Source organism: Artemia sp. Qi Xiang Cuo, chromosome 2, assembly GCF_049724085.1.
Source record: "Artemia sp. Qi Xiang Cuo chromosome 2, ASM4972408v1, whole genome shotgun sequence".
Taxonomy (NCBI): domain Eukaryota; kingdom Metazoa; phylum Arthropoda; class Branchiopoda; order Anostraca; family Artemiidae; genus Artemia; species Artemia sp. Qi Xiang Cuo.
The window spans coordinates 48588120-48604277 of NC_142795.1; the positions used below are offsets into that span (position 1 = coordinate 48588120).

The window sequence follows — 16158 nt, forward strand, 5'->3', positions numbered from 1 at the left end:
ACATAAAAAAGACAATTCATTAAAGAAATTGTGAAAAAATTTTAAGTAAGTAGCAAATTCTTTCTTGAATTCACCTGCTGGTTAAACAAAAAGATATTTAGTTGGAGAAATTATGACAAAATTCCAAGTAAGTAACAAACTCTTTATTGTTTTCATGACTTAGATACAAGGTTTATAAATTTAATTCAAGAAATTATTAAAAAATCATAATAACTTAGCATTATATTTCTATTATTAGGATATCTTTTAAAATCTCCGTAATTAAAATTCAATATTTTATGAAAAAAAAAAAAAATTATTTATTTAAGTAAAATCGTGTATACAAAAAGAAGAAATTTCATTCGTTAAATTATGAAAATATTTGTAAGTAAGTAACAAACTCTTTTTGATTTCACCTCTTGGATATACAGTACAGATTCTTCATTCAAGAAATTATGAAAATATCGCAAGTAAGTAACTTTTTTTTTCTCTTTATCAAAAACAATTTTCACTTAGCTACACGATGTAGAAATTTAATTCAAGAAATTGGGAAAAAATTCTCAGTAAGCAACAATTTCTTTCTTGAAGTCAACACATTGATACACAATACGGAAATTTCACTTAATAATTTAGTGACATAGATACACGATGAAGAAATGTTATTCAAGAAATTGGTAAAAAATTCTCAGTAACTAACAATTTCTTTCTTGAACTCATCTCTTGGATCCACGCTATTGAATTTTAATTCAATAAATCATGAAAATATTTTTAAGCAATTAACAAACTCTTTATTGATTTCACCTCTTGGATATACAGTACAGATACTTCATTCAAGAAATTTTGAAAAAATCGCAAGTAAGTAACTTTTTTCTCTATATCACAAACAATTTTCACTTAGATAAATGATGTAGAATTTTAATTCAAGAAATTATTGAAAAATTCTCAGTAAGTAACAATTTCTTTCTTGAAGTCAATTCTTGGATATGCAATACGGAAATTTCGTTCAGGAAATTACGACAAAATTGTAACTAAGTAGCAATTTCTTTCCTGAATTTACCTGTTGGACAAACAAAAAGAGACATTTCGTTCAAGAAATTATGACAAAATTCTAAGTAAGTAACAAACTCTTTATTGTTTTCACGAGTTAGATATACGACGTAGAAATTAAATTCAAGAAATTATGGAAAAATTCTCAGTTACTAGCTAAATCTTCGTAAGTGAGATTTTTTCCTAATGTCTTGAATGAAGTATTTGCAGTGTATATATAAGAGGTGAAATCAATAAAGAGTTTGTTACCTACATACAAATATTTTCATAATTTATTGAATGAAATTTCCGTATTGTTAATCAATGAGTTAACTTCAAGAAGGAAATGGTTACTTACTGAGAATTTTTTAATAAGTTCATGAATTTAAATTTCTACATCGTACATCTAACTCGTGAAAACAATAAAGTTTGTTACTTACTTAGAATTTTGTCATAATTTCTTGAACGATTTGTTCTTTTTTGTTTATCAAACAGTTGAATTAAAGAAAAAATTTGCAACTTAGACTGAGAATTTTTTCATAATTTCTTGAATTTAATTTCTACTTCGTATATCTAACTCGTGAAAACAATAACGTTTGTTAAATACTTATAATTTTGTCTTAATTTCTTGAACTAACTGTTTTTTTTGTTTATCAAACAGGTGAATTCAATAAACACTTTGCTACATCGACTGTGATTTTTCCCATTATTTATTGAATTTAATTTCTATTTCGTATATCTAACTCGTGAAAATAATAAAGAGTTTGTTACTTACTTAGAATTTTGTCATAATTTCTTGAACGAAATGTCTTTTTTTTGTTTGTCCAACAGGTAAATTCAAGAAAGAGTTTGCTACTTAGTTACAATTTTGTCGTAATTTCCTTAACGAAATTTCCGTATTGCATATCCAAGAATTGACTTCAAGAAAGAAGTTGTTACTTACTGAGAATTTTTCAATAATTTCTTGAATTAAAATTCTACATCATTTATCTCAGTGAAAATTGTTTGTGATAAAGAGAAAAAAAGTTACTTACTAGCGATTTTTTCATAATTCCTTGAATAAATTATAGGTACTGTATATCCAGCAGGTGAAATCAATAAAGAGTTTGTTACTTACAAATATTTTCACGATTTCTTGAATTAAATTTCCGCATCGCGTATCCAAGAGTTGACTTCAAGAAAGAAATTGTTACTTACTGAGACTTTTTCACTAATTTCTTGAATCACATTTCTTCATCGTTTATCTAAGTCATGAAATTATTGAGTGAAATTTCCGTATTGTGTATCCATGAGTTGACATCAATAAAGAAATTGTTAATTTCTGAGAAATTTTTACTAATTACTTGAAATAAATTACTACATCGTGTAGCTAAGTGAAAATTGTTTTTGATAAAGAGAAAAAAAAAGTTACTTACTTGCGATTTTTTCATAATTTCTTGAATGAAGTATCTGTACTGTATATCCAAGAGGTGAAAACAAAAAAGAGTTTGTTACTTACTTACAAATATTTTAATAATTTCTTTAATGAAATTTCCGTTTTGTGTGTCCAAGATTTTACTTAAAGAAATAAATTGTTTTTTTTTTCATAATTTACAAAATTTAATTTACCTATTTTTTATACATTAGTTTACTTATATAAATAAAATTCTAATTGATTATGATTTTTTAATAATTTCTTTAATTAAATTTATAAATAGTGTATATAAGTCATTAAAAAAATAAAGAGTTTGTTACTTACTTGGAATTTTGTCATAATTTCTCAAACGAAATGTCTTTGTTTAATCAGCAGGTGAATTCAAGAAAGAATTTTCTACTTACTTACAATTTTTTCATAATTTCTTTAATGAATTGTCTTTTTTATTTGCCCGGGAGGCAAATTCAAGAAAGAATTTGCTACTTACTTAAAATTTTTGATAATTTCTTAAATGAAATTTCTGCATTGTGTATCCATAAGGTAACATGAGTGTGTTACCTATTTACAATTCCTTCATAATTTCATGAATGTAATTTCAGTATTGTGTATCCAATAGGTGAAAACAATAAAGACTTTATTACTTACTTGCGATTTTATTTTGATTTCTTGAATTAAATATCTGTATTGTGTCCAGGAAGCGAATTCAAGAAAGCTATTGTTACTTACTTACTTACAATTTCTTCATAATTTAATGAAATGAATAAAACTATTCTAAAGAATAAAGACGGGTTAGGCTTAAACATATTTATTGCTTAAACGTATTAACATATTTTTGAAAGAATTTGCTACTTACTTAAAACTTTTGATAATTTCTTAAATGAAATTTCTGCATTGTGTATCCATGAGGTAACTTCAAGAAAGAGTTTGTTGCTTACTTAGAGTTTCGTCATAATTTCTTGAATGAAATGTCTTTTTTTATTTATCCAAGAGGCGAATTCAAGAAAGAATTTGTTCCCATGTGTCTGACAATAGATGTATGCAAATTCCTTTTCTTACATCTCCGACGTTTTATAGACATTCTAAACGCTTGATATGCTAGCTTACTCTAAAAATAATGAACACATAACAATGTAATGCATAATATATTTTTAATGAAATAATGCTATGTAGAATATTAATACAAAAAAATATATTACGATACATTATTAATATCAATGATTAACTTTGGACATTTTGAATCTGTTCCATAAAATAGTTCACCATGTTCTCTCTTGATATTATAGCTATTGTCTTCTCTTAGTTCGTAATCAGTAGAATAATCATTATTCCATTTTGAGTCATACACAATTTTTACTGGTGTCTCATCAAAAGGCTCAATATGCTTTTCGTATTTGGTATTATTTTGTTCAATGACTGTTTTATCTATGTCAGTAACGTTTTCTGGTGATTTTTTTTTCATCGATTCATCTTTATATTCCATCGTGATATTTTCTGACAATGCATTTTTTATTTTTCTGGCAATATCACTGTCTATTATCAAATTATGTTTACACAGGTGACAGTTTTGATATGTAGATAAGGTAGGCTTTAAAATATTATTAGAATATCATGAATGTCTTTTATTGATAGTCTATTGAATGATAATACATGAAATGTTATAACTGTATTACTCAGTATGTAATTTGTTACCTGCAACAGTATTAAGGAGTTGTCCTCTATCATCACTGATTATTTTTATTTTGTAATAATCTTTGATTTAAATCATATATTTATATATCAATCTATCATAAACAAAACAAAAAGTTTTGAATTATTTATTTATTAAAAATATATATAATTAATTACTTTCATGACAATACATTCATAAATATCCAATAGTGCTACCATCTGTACTTGTTTCAAATTTTAAATATTTCTCTTTGTCAGCATTCAATGCTACAATAACCTTGTTATGTAAACACACTTTAGTAAAATTCTCCATCTTCACTTTTTTTAAAGATATGACTTATGTGTTTATCGTTCCGCTGCGTAAAAAATACTGATTTAATACATGCAATAGATTAGGTAGTGTCAATAACCGGCCATAGAATACCAGTTGGAAAGTCACATCGTGTCTCTGACCAATCACAGAGCGCAATTGTTAGAACTGTAAGCATATTTTGACATTTTAAGTTATGTACAAAAAGCTATCATCTTGGAAGTTATTAATGTAGTTGTTAAGCAGAAAAATACTTCATCAAACTTTTATATCTTCGCTCAAGGTTGAATGGAGTTATGGCTAGGGGGATGAGTCCTAAAACCATCTGAATTCATTGTGAGGAGTCACAAAACCCCTGGAAGTCATTGAGGTGAGGAGTCATTGAACTCTCGGTAACTAATAAATTCATTAAACTTCCCAAAAAATCACACGGAATATCCTCGCTTTTTGAACGAACACCATGTAAAGAAGAAATCAAACGGCTTAAAACAATAGAGCCCCCTCAAACCCCGTAACGTCATTCTAAAAGGTATAAAAATTATTTATTTAACAGAAATCCTCGCCTTCAATTGAACGGAAAAAATATAAGAATTATTTATTTAACAGAAATTCTCTCTTTTTTGAACGAACACCATGTAAAGAAAAAATCACACTGGCTTAAAACAACAGAGTCTTTCAAACGGAAATTTGAAAATCAAGAGAATTTAAAAGTTACATGGTAGACCACGGCCCCTTTGGGAGCCTAGAGAACCTTTGAGGACCGGGGGGGGGTTCCTTCGGGGTTAGGGTGGGGGGATCGGAGCCCTTTGGGGTTGTGGTAAGGGACCTCACGGCTAAACCACGAAAAAGCACTACTCTCGTGGAACTCAATTCCCATTTAACTCAACCCCCGTGCAACTGAATCCCCCTTGTAACTGAACCCCTGTATAACCGAAACTCCCGTGCAACTGTATCCCCTTTAACTGAACCCTCATGCAACTCACCCCTCCATGCAACCCATCCCCCTCAAAACACTTTTCAGCCATTTCTTTTTAAATTGACAATATTTTTCAAACGTTACTTATGTATTATACAGAGCACATCGACGAGGTAAAGCTAGGTCAAGTCACAATGTCATTCTATCGTTACTTTTCAATTAAGCTATTGAATACTTTCTAGCACTTTCTCTTGTAAGCGTCAAATCTATTAAGTATCTGAGCTTATTCTTTGTATTGCTGATGCAAGCATCCCATTCTTTAATTACCCGTGAGGCATTCTTAACCATCGCAATACCTTTACGCAAATATCTTTTCGCAAAAAATTCGCAAATCTCGTAAACTAAAGAAGTAATTACCCTTTTCAAAAACTTTAGTCCTTCTATTAATGAACCCATGAAACGAAACCAGTCTTATAGCATCACACAATCTCGCTCCTTGTTCCAAAAATGGAATGCATGCAGCCTTCGTAGTAATAGGTTTAAAAACCTATTAGCCAAGTTTAAAAAAACAAAAAAACCTACTAATCAACTGACAGATGAATGACCACGGATTTAACCTAAAAAATATTCAAATCCTAATCACCAATCAAGTTATACTCGTTCCTCTTGGCAAAGAGTGTGATGACCCGTAGAAATGTTTACCTATAGGACCGGTAGCATACTATACCTATCAGAAAAACCTGTTTGGTACGGGGGCGCAAGCAAATTCATTAGAAGGACTATACTCCTATAGTCAAATTTAAAATGATATTCAAGAAACTTCAAACTACTGTTGAAGTTCAAATCGTGTTGATTGATATAGCCTATTTACGGTGAAAATTACATTTTTTCTACTGAAAAGTACATAAATCTTAATAATTTCAATAATTTATTGGAATTCAATAAGCAAGTCACAATTCAAACAGAAAAATTCGATTTGTTTGTGACTTGTTTGAATTCAATAAGCAAGTCACAATTCCAACAGAAAAATTGGCTTTTTTTGACTTGTTTGAATTCGAGTGAAACATTTTGTTGGAAATCAAATTTTTTTTTACAGTGCAGCTTTTTCACTTGGGACACGACGCCAAAAGTGCCGTTTTTAGTGCCATCTGAACTTGATGCTGGTGGAATTTATATGAAAGACGTAGATACGTGCAATATCTTTTATATGAGCTATAAAAGATCTTTCAACAATGTTCTGGTAGCCTGCTAGTGCCGCCCTTTGAGAAATAGCACATAAAGTACCATTTTAGTGCCATATGGCACTTGCAGATGGCAGAATTTATAAAAAGCATGTAGATATTAGAAATAGATTTTGAATGAGCCATTAAGGATCTCTCTATGATGTTTTGGTAGCCCGCTAGACCTGTTGAAAAAAAAAGAAACAACAACAAAAACTGGAGACAAATCAGTGCTACCGATGCAAAAAAGTGATTTTCCTTGTTGTTCAGGGAGGGGGACTGTAAATTCCCTATACAAGGTTTTGACCATGTTGATTCCAATGGTACAATTTTCATTTTAATCTGACGTCATTTTCGAGGGGTTTGAGGGTTTTTTTTTTAATTCACCATAAATTTCTTTTCGCAATAAACTTTTAGTTTTAAGACGAATCGAAATAATAGTTAACGTTCTTGAGTCAGTGTCAGATGGGATTTTTTTTTCACTAGGCAGTATTTTTCAAAACATGTTTTTTTTACTTTTGGTTACTATGGGCTGTGGATCGCTCTTTACTAGGTTGCAGCTGCCGCTGCAACCATGATACCTTGCCGGACGTGCTTTAAAAAACAAGTCTAGAAAATGACTGAAAAAAACAGCGGATACCGATATTCCCGATACGATACATGCGATACCAATACGCGCGATACCGATACGTGCGATATCGATATGCCCGATACCATATACAGCCCTTCCCCGGGGACTATGGGGGCCATATCATCGTCAAAACCATGTATGTTGAACCTTTGAACTATGTTAAACAAAATGGCTATCTCAAAATTTTTATAGGACTAGTTTGGGGGGAGGGGGGCTATTTGCCCTCCAATCTTTTTGGTCACTTAAAAAAGGCACTTAAAAATTTAATTCCTTTTCCAATGAACTATTACACACCTCTCTATGATGCTCTGGCCACGCCCTAGCCCTTCTAGAAAAAAAAAGAAAGAAAAAAAGGGAGACAAATCAGTGCTACCCATGGAAAAAACTCATTTTCCTTGGTGTTCAAGGTGGGGGACTGTAATTATCCTACTAAAGATTTTAGACCATGCTGATTCCTATGGTGCACTTTTTATTTCGATTTGACGCCATTTTCAAGGGGTTTCAGGCTCGTTCTAAATCACCAAAAATTTCTTTTCGCAATAAACTTTTACTTCTAAGATTAACCGAAACAATAATTACCATTCCTGATTCATTGTCAGATGGCAATTTTTTCTCACTAGATAGTTTTTTGGAAAACACGTTTTAAACTTTTAGTTACTATGGGCTGTGGTTTGCTCTTTTCTAGGTTGCAGCTGCTGCTGCAACTATGATCACTGTTTCATACGGTTTGATAAAATCACCCCTGAAAACAAGAAACACGCATCAGTGATCTTTCATATGGCGAAAAAAGAATGTTAAATTTCACATTTTTGTGTATAGAAACTTGAAACCTCTATATCAAAGTTCTCTGATATGCTGAATCTGATGGTGTGATTTTCATTAAGATCATTTGACGTTTTGGGGTGTTTCCCCCCTTGTTCCAAAATTGGGCAAATTTTCTCCAGCCTGCAACTTTTGATAGGTAAAGTTAAATTTAATTAACTTTGTATATTTTGAATCAGCATAAAAATTCGATCCTTTTGATGTATGTATTGTTATCAAAATTCTGTTTTTTATAGTTTTGGCTACTATTCAGCTGTGTTGCTCCTTACTTACAGTTTGTTACCACAATTTGTTTGATACAAGACTAGCTAATGTTCATGTTTTTTTTCAAATTGTCAAATTGTCAGGTTGTGTAATCTCTGATTTTCTTTTCAATGCTTTTTCCAAATATGATAATTAGTAGTTCCATGGTACCATCACAATTGTATCCCATCTCCCCCCCTCTTAAAAGTGCTGGATATAGTTCTATGTTATGGAGAAGTTTTAAGTTTTGTTGATTGATCTCGAAACTAGAAAATGAGCACACAACTTGATTTGCCGTTTTATGCTCTTCTCCAGATATACCAATTGCTACCATATAAATTCCATATTGGGTCCTTAATGGGACCCTAAAAGGAAGTTAATTTTGGGCTAGCAGAATTAAAGAAAAGCATACAATTCAATTCAAATGTGATGCTAGGCTGATATTTTATAGCCATGTATTCAACATGCATTGATTTATTACTACTAGTTCTGATGCTTATTGTATGATTGGTTATGGGCCTGTGGGGGATGGAATGTTTTGAAAAGTGGCATGTTCATCTTCTAGTTAGTAAACCATTTGAGAAAACCTAAAATTTACACTTTTATACTAATTTTTCATCAAGAGTTGGTTCATAATAGCAAACAAAGCCAATTAAAGAAAAAAACTAACCAAACTATTGTATATAGGCTAGGGGGTATATTCAACCCTCTTAGGGGCAGGGGGCTGGGATATAATCATGATTTTAGTGTCTAATATATTTGGGAGGAGCATTGAATAGTATATTTTTTTCTATCTCATATCTGTCTTACAACATGCTAATTTGCTGGCATCTGTTGGTAATTTGAACCATTTGCCAAAGAGAAGTAAGTACACCAAACAATGCTAACCACGAAAGTCTGCAGGGACACAATTTCAATGGTTTGCAATCATAATATTTGGTGACGGTATTTATTTTGGAGTCCCCGAAAGATGCATCAAAAACTTTAGTTCCTGATGCAGTTTCCCATCTGTGTCTAATAGGTGTAAACAAGATAGTGCAATAGATAGCTATTGCTATTTCAGGATCAGGTCAGGTTGAACTTGCATCATCCTTTTAGCTCTACCAGGTACCTTATCCAGAATTTTGTTTTAAGATCGGTTCAAGAGAACAATGGCCTTTTGTAACTTTTGCTTTTTGACCATACAAATATTGATGGGAATGTTTGCACCCAAATCTGGTACTGTAGAGCTCTTTCTAGTCAAGAGTATTTCTGTTAAGTGTAGTTAAGAGTTCTGGAGGCAAAAACTATTGCATGTCCAATGCTGCCTATGTACGCTGCTATTCTCTGATATGATGCATCAGCACTTAGGTCAGTCTGGCTTACTTTAATATAAATTACCTTAAATCACAGTTTAAGGCACGTTAAGGATTTTAATCCTTAGTAAAAAAAAAAAAAAAAACATTTGGACAATACAGTAGCGTTCCTCTGGTCTTCCAGGGCAACGTTATGTTTGTCGTTTCAATTATAGTCTTGCTGTTTTTTTTGGCACTCTTAAGATCCTTATTTCAAGATGAAAGATTTGGAATGTAACTTGAAAGAACATCGAATTATCCTAAAAGCGTAGCAAACTCCTTTTTATTAGTTCGTTCTAGAATATTGTTTAAAGCTTTATGCTTGTCCGGGTATGGTTTCAATTCCTGTTCACTTACTATGTGACCAAATATTTTTCGTCTGTCATTCTAAAGTTGTAGAATGGGCATTATATGCTCTGATATAAATCCTCACCACTATTGATTATATTCTTGTCAAGGTTATATTGATATCCAAGCATTGAGCTGCATCTAAGTACATAAAACTAAAATTTCATGGGATACTCTCTCTATAAAAATGTGGTTCAATACCGCTTTCTAGGTCTATAATGAAAGAAAGGTTGAGGTGGTTAGGGCAAGTTGTGCGGATGAAGGATGACAGATTGCCGAAGATTGTTCTTTTCGGCCAACCATCTAGGGCTAAACAGAAAGCAGGTCGTCCCCATCTGGGGTGGGAGGACGTCATAAAGAAAGATTTAAAGGAAATGGGAACTTCGTGGGCGGGTGTAAAAAGGGAGGCTTCGAATAGATTGGGGTGGAGGAGTATCGTGCGTAGCTCTGTTGGCCTCAGGCGGCTTGGTGCTGCGATGAGTTGTTAGTAGTATATATATATATATATATATATATATATATATATATATATATATATATATATATATATATATATATATATATATATATATATATATATATATATATATATATATATATATATATATATATATATATATATATATATATATATATATCTGTCACTGCTGTTCTGCAGCCTCTATAACTTGCGAGCTTGTGAGTTGCTGCTTTCATTCTTGGTTGGTGATTTATTTCTTCAAGAACTTTGCGAGGGACTATATTGGCATGAGCACCCACATTTATTTGAAAGTCTATCAGCTAACTAATTTTGAATGTCTAGCTTAACTAGAGCTCCTTCATTTAGCCCAGATAGTTTTTGTCGCCATGTGTAAGAATATACATCTTAGTCACATTTTTCACTTTTAAATACATTCACAACTTTATTGCTTCTGCAGACCCTTGCAAAATGGATTAATTTTTTTGCATTTATGTTCATGCCTTTCCTTTTGCAGGGGTGGCTATGAGTAGGTAAGTAAAGACCCCTACAAAATTAATGATCCCTGAATATTCGTTTATTATGCATTCTTGATGATTTTGGCTGGGAGCAGTCGTTTTTTTTTACAACGCGCATTTCCTTTTTTATCTCAATATCTGCTTGATTGAATATTTTCAGCTGTGTCTAGCTTGTTTTATGCGTTTGACACTTAGAGGAAGTACTTTGCGGGGTTAGTGCATCACCTTCTGCTAATGGCATCTCTATCATATTTAACTCAGCTATGCCACAAACTATTCTGTCTCTGATCCTCTCGTCAGATTTCATCTGCATCAGGATATTTGTCGGTCCTTGCCACTGTTTTGAATGTATATTGTATTTATTGGTAGGCTCACCTTGTTGATTTTGTTTTCAGAAAAGGTATAATGCAAAGAGGCTGTTTCATTTTGGGAGGGTATATTACCTTACCTTAAATCACGCTTGCGAGCAATAAGGACGAATCCTGTAGACACTGATCAATGATGATGGTGACTCAGCTCATTGGAGGCATCCCAAAAGGTGTGCCATGGCTTGCTGCACCATTCTCTGCCAACAGATGACTTGAAGGCTTTAGTACCAGGGGACATGACTACACAGTCATGTATAGTCGAAGACCAACCATACAGTGGGAGAAAAATTCGTTTTGCAACCTTGTATTAGTGCGTTTCCCGTAGAACTTAAGGGAGTGCCCTCTCTTTGCTCAAGAACTATCTACCTGGAATAGGTTTAGGATAATATTATGGTCGCAGATCAACTTGTACATCATCAATACATCCTCTCGCTTAAGTTGGTATGTCAGAGATAGGCCGCTGGATTTGGTAGGATATGGTAAATTTTGAAAAGACATTTGGCATGTCATTGCTCGCCATTGCACAGATTTCAGAGTTGATTGGATGTGATATAAGACCCACTTCCGTCTATCATATCTTTCTGCTTTAAAGATCTCAAAAGTTTCTTGTCCGTTTTCTCCCACCCATATAAGCAGGTTGGCGCATTGTAATTTTTTTGTGATTTTTCTATAGAGCCCTTATAAATTGACCTTAAATTCTTATTTTACTTTAAATATTTTTTTTTTTTTACAAAAGCGAGTAAATGTAGCAGTTTCGTTTAAAATGAATCTTTAAATAACACACAGGAGAGGGAGGGTATGTCTGGTTCTTTGGGCTAATATTGTGGGGGCACTCTCCTGTCACCCCTGTGTGTAGACCTATTTATTATTTTCTCTTTCCGTACTGTACAATTATTAGCTACAATTTTGAATTCCTAATCCAAAAATAGTAGGTGACCCCTCTCCTTTGGCTTCTACGTCCTTGCACAAAAAGAACCTTAAACATTCTGTCAGAAGTTCCAACTTGCTTTTGGAATTATTTTTAAAGGTTTCTTTCCAAAATTATTCAAATCAAAATAGTTGATGCATTATTCCCTTCTAATGAAGGCTAAAAAATAATAACTAGTTCTGTTTTTTAGGCTATTGTAGTTTTAAAATATTTTCTCTTAAAGTGTTTTTTTTTATTGAAAATACGCAAAAATGCCCTATTAATCTTGCTTTGGCTTTTTTAGGAGAAAATAAAATGATAGCAACGCATGTGATCGAAAGAATTAAACTTGTCCTTGTTCTTCCAATGCTGATATCACTTATAATCAGTGGACTCTTCCTAAACCTGTGCCAGTTTCTCCTGTGGTCCCTTTTGAAGCCAGTCAACGCCTGGTTGTACAGGAAGATTGACTATTATCTAATCTACTCCATTTGGTCCCGTAAGTAGTCAGAACAATTTCTTCACTTATAAAGCTTGATACCTACTATTTTCCTACTGTGCTTTTAGAAGCAGTTTGTTTGAAGAAAAAAAGTTCTGTGGGTAATGGTGACAATACAAGAAAGGCATACACAGCCCTAAACTGCAATACTTCTGACTGGTTTTTTCTTGAATATAAGGAATTCTTATTGCAAAACCAATCGAACAGTTTGTGGTAACAAACTGTTAAGGAGGGCATGGATGAATAGTAATAAAAAAAAAAAAAAAAATGGAATTTTGATAACAGCTCATACACAAAAAAATGGCTTTTTATGTTGATTCCCAATTTATAAAATTCTTTAAGTTTAATGTCAACCATCAAAAGCTACAACCCTGAGAAAATTTGCCTGATTTTTGAAAAAGGGGTGAAACGCCCCCAAAAAGGCAAGCGATCTTAAAGAAAATTAAATCGTTAAATTCAATATATCAGAAAACCCTACTATAGAGGTTATACCATTAGATCTAATTTCTATAAATTATGACTCGAAAATAACTTCGAAATTCCTTGATAAATCATCACGCAAGCAATAATGCAAATTGCAAGATATATACATGGCAAGACCTCCTTTAGCCATCTTGCAGTGGTTTATACTTTCAAGCTCCTATCTACAAAAAAATGGAATTTTGCATTTTTTCCGAGAAGAAAGATCATAGATGCGTGTTTATTTTGTTGTAATTTTGATCAAGGTAACTCACTCTTTTGTGGTGTTGTGTCTCTTTTCCAAAAATGGGGCATATTTTCTCAAGCTCGTAGCTTTAGTTGGGTAGCTATATGTCTAATGAATTTTGCAGATTCAGGATCACCATAAAAACCAATTCTTTTTATTCATAAATTGTTATCAAAACTGCTCTTTTTAAAATTTCGGTTACCATTAGCAGGAGTTGCTCCTTGCATTGCGACCCACGTCGCTGTATTGCATTTAATTTGATTGCTTTACTATAGGATCTTTCTTCTATCATAAAAGAAATGTTCCCGATTCCTTCAACAAATAGATTCCTCCAACTATGTCAAAATTGCTAGTGGAATTTGGGAACGAGCTTTAAAAATTCTAAGTGCGGAGATAAAACTTACAGATTTATTTTTTTTAAGAAATATTTGTTGACTGCTTTTGCATTTTAGTTCCATATGTGTTTTAAACCTGTAAATGCTGCTGAAAATATTTTGTTTCATTTCCACATGTCACGCCAAATAATATGTTTTCATGTATCTACAAAATATTTTGCTAGTAATTTTAGAATGACTAAGGCTGAAGAAACATGCCTTAAATAAGACAGGAAAACATCTGATACTTTTATGTTTGTTACAGAAATTTATGTTTTTATGTTTGTGGAAGGCCTGCTTTCCAGCCGATATATGCTATTAGACAAGGCTGTTAATGTAAAAACAGCGGTAAAGCTGCAGGAGCTTGATTTTTATTGACTTTGAAGCTGGATTGGTTTCTGTCGTTTTATATGCAAAGTGATCGCTGTTTATATTCTTTGACAACACGGATATGTCGAATTTATTTTTGTCGACATGGAGATCAGGCTGCTTTGTCTTTGCTTTTACTGTTTTTATTCAAAGCTTTGCAAGGGTTTGAGTACAGGAGCTGATTCTCGTCTTTTGAAGCCTTAAGTTTAAAAGTGTGCTCTATTCAAGTGGTATCCCAGCGGTTTTAATTTGATCCAGCATTTAGATGAGAACAAAAAAAAAAAAATCAAACATGCAAATAGCCGTAATTGCTGAGAAACAAGGTTTCAAAATTGTATTTTAAGCTTCTTCTCTGTGGTCAATTCTGTCAAAGGGGTTATAAGTGGAAGCAGGAGTGCACATTGAAAATTATTAAGTTAAGGAGGTATAGGGCTCTGAATAATGATGTAGGAGGGACGGAACCAGTCCAAACCAACAAGGAAAATAGTCACAGTTTCGGGATTACTGTAAGCTTGCTAGTTCTGTAACGACAATCTGAATAACTACAATTTTTTTTAGAAAACACAGTAAGATAATAATTAATGGATGAAGTAGTTATATACAAAAAGTATATTGTATTCTAGAGATATGAAGCTAATAACAACATAGATTTCTATGTTGAACAGTTTTATGTTGAAAATGACAGGCTAGCAAGCGAAATTGCATATTCATGTATTCTAAACTGTTCGGTGATGATATGGTCGATGTCCACTTCCACTGCACAAAGTCGACACCACTTTTTATTGTAGAAGGAGGAAAATCAAAGTTGATAATATTTTAGTGGCATCAAGCTTGATCTTGAATGACCCCTACCTCTGCGATTGAATTGTCTACGTCCTAACATTTTTAGGTTTAGATAGTTGTCGACGAGACTTTTAAAATTTTAGTACTATGTCAGTATATTTTGCATATTAGCTTATATTTTTGCTGTTATCGTGTAGAAATCGTGTTCGTGTCGCATTGGTGGTCGAACTCTCAGTGCTACGTTTGGACGGAGGATGAAACATGGAAAAAGATGAAAGAAGAGCATGCCATTGTAATAATGAATCATTCATATGAAGTAGACTGGCTAATGGGGTGGACTACATGCGAAGAAAGATCAGTTCTGGCTGTAAGTGTTTGTTGTTTTCCCTCTGTCAACGTAAAACATTCCTGTTCAACAAAAGAATTATTAATATGAAAGGCTTATTCTCGTGTTATTTGTACAGAAACAAAAAGAACAAATTGCCAATTAATAATATCCATAACTTAGTTTATAAATAGGGAGTTTATTTCGTGAACAAGAAAAGGGAAAACTGAAGAGATGTAAATGAGGATTTTTTTTTTGTTCTCTATTTTCGTAAGGTTTCTAATATATACTTAATTCTTCTTCTTTTAACGAGTAGGGTCTTGATATGATAAAGCTTTGTCTTGACCATGCATCTTCAATAATATAGGGAAAAAAATATAACTGCTACTTCTACTTAACAACACATTTTAGCATACAGCTGACAGTGCCAACATACCCACACAAGCTTCTTCTTTATTCCAGCTAATTCAAGGCTGTACCTCACATACCCCAACAAGGATCAAAGGCTAGACCTGTTATGGTGTTGTGCGATGTTTGTGAGTTCCAACTGTATCATAAACTCCATATTTGCTTCTAGATAGTTTCTAAGACCGTTCTGGCTATGCATGACAAAACGAAAAGAAAATGTGGAGAAGGAAAAACGAGGATATTTCCAGCCAGTGAAAAAATGGAGAATAAATATATAGATATTTCGATCGAGACTTCCGCTTAACTGTCCTTAGTGCACAAAAGTATATAAAGACTAAAAAAAATGGAGGGAACCACTAACACTTAGGAGGGAGGCTATTGGAACACAAATCATCAAGAGATATAGCCATGAAGCTACGCAAAAGGCCTGAAACCTTGGATTCTGCCTTGGCTCAACACGTCACCATTCCATTTTATTTGATAATACCTCCATTATTGCCCCAGTTAAAGGCCTTATGCAAGTCTTCAGGGAG

The 16158-nt window shown here is 32.7% G+C and overlaps 1 protein-coding gene across 2 annotated transcripts in view; it reads left to right on the plus strand.

The window, feature by feature from the left end:
* Positions 1-16158, plus strand: part of LOC148955310 (1-acyl-sn-glycerol-3-phosphate acyltransferase gamma-like) — a 72586-nt gene that overhangs the window by 25755 nt on the left and 30673 nt on the right. For both annotated transcript variants that reach the window (XM_089101436.1, XM_089101426.1), the window contains exons 2-3: positions 12466-12660; positions 15090-15259. In XM_089101436.1, coding sequence (XP_088957562.1) covers positions 12477-12660; positions 15090-15259 — 354 coding nt within the window. In that variant the 5' untranslated portion in view covers positions 12466-12476. The remainder of the gene's footprint in view (positions 1-12465; positions 12661-15089; positions 15260-16158) is intronic.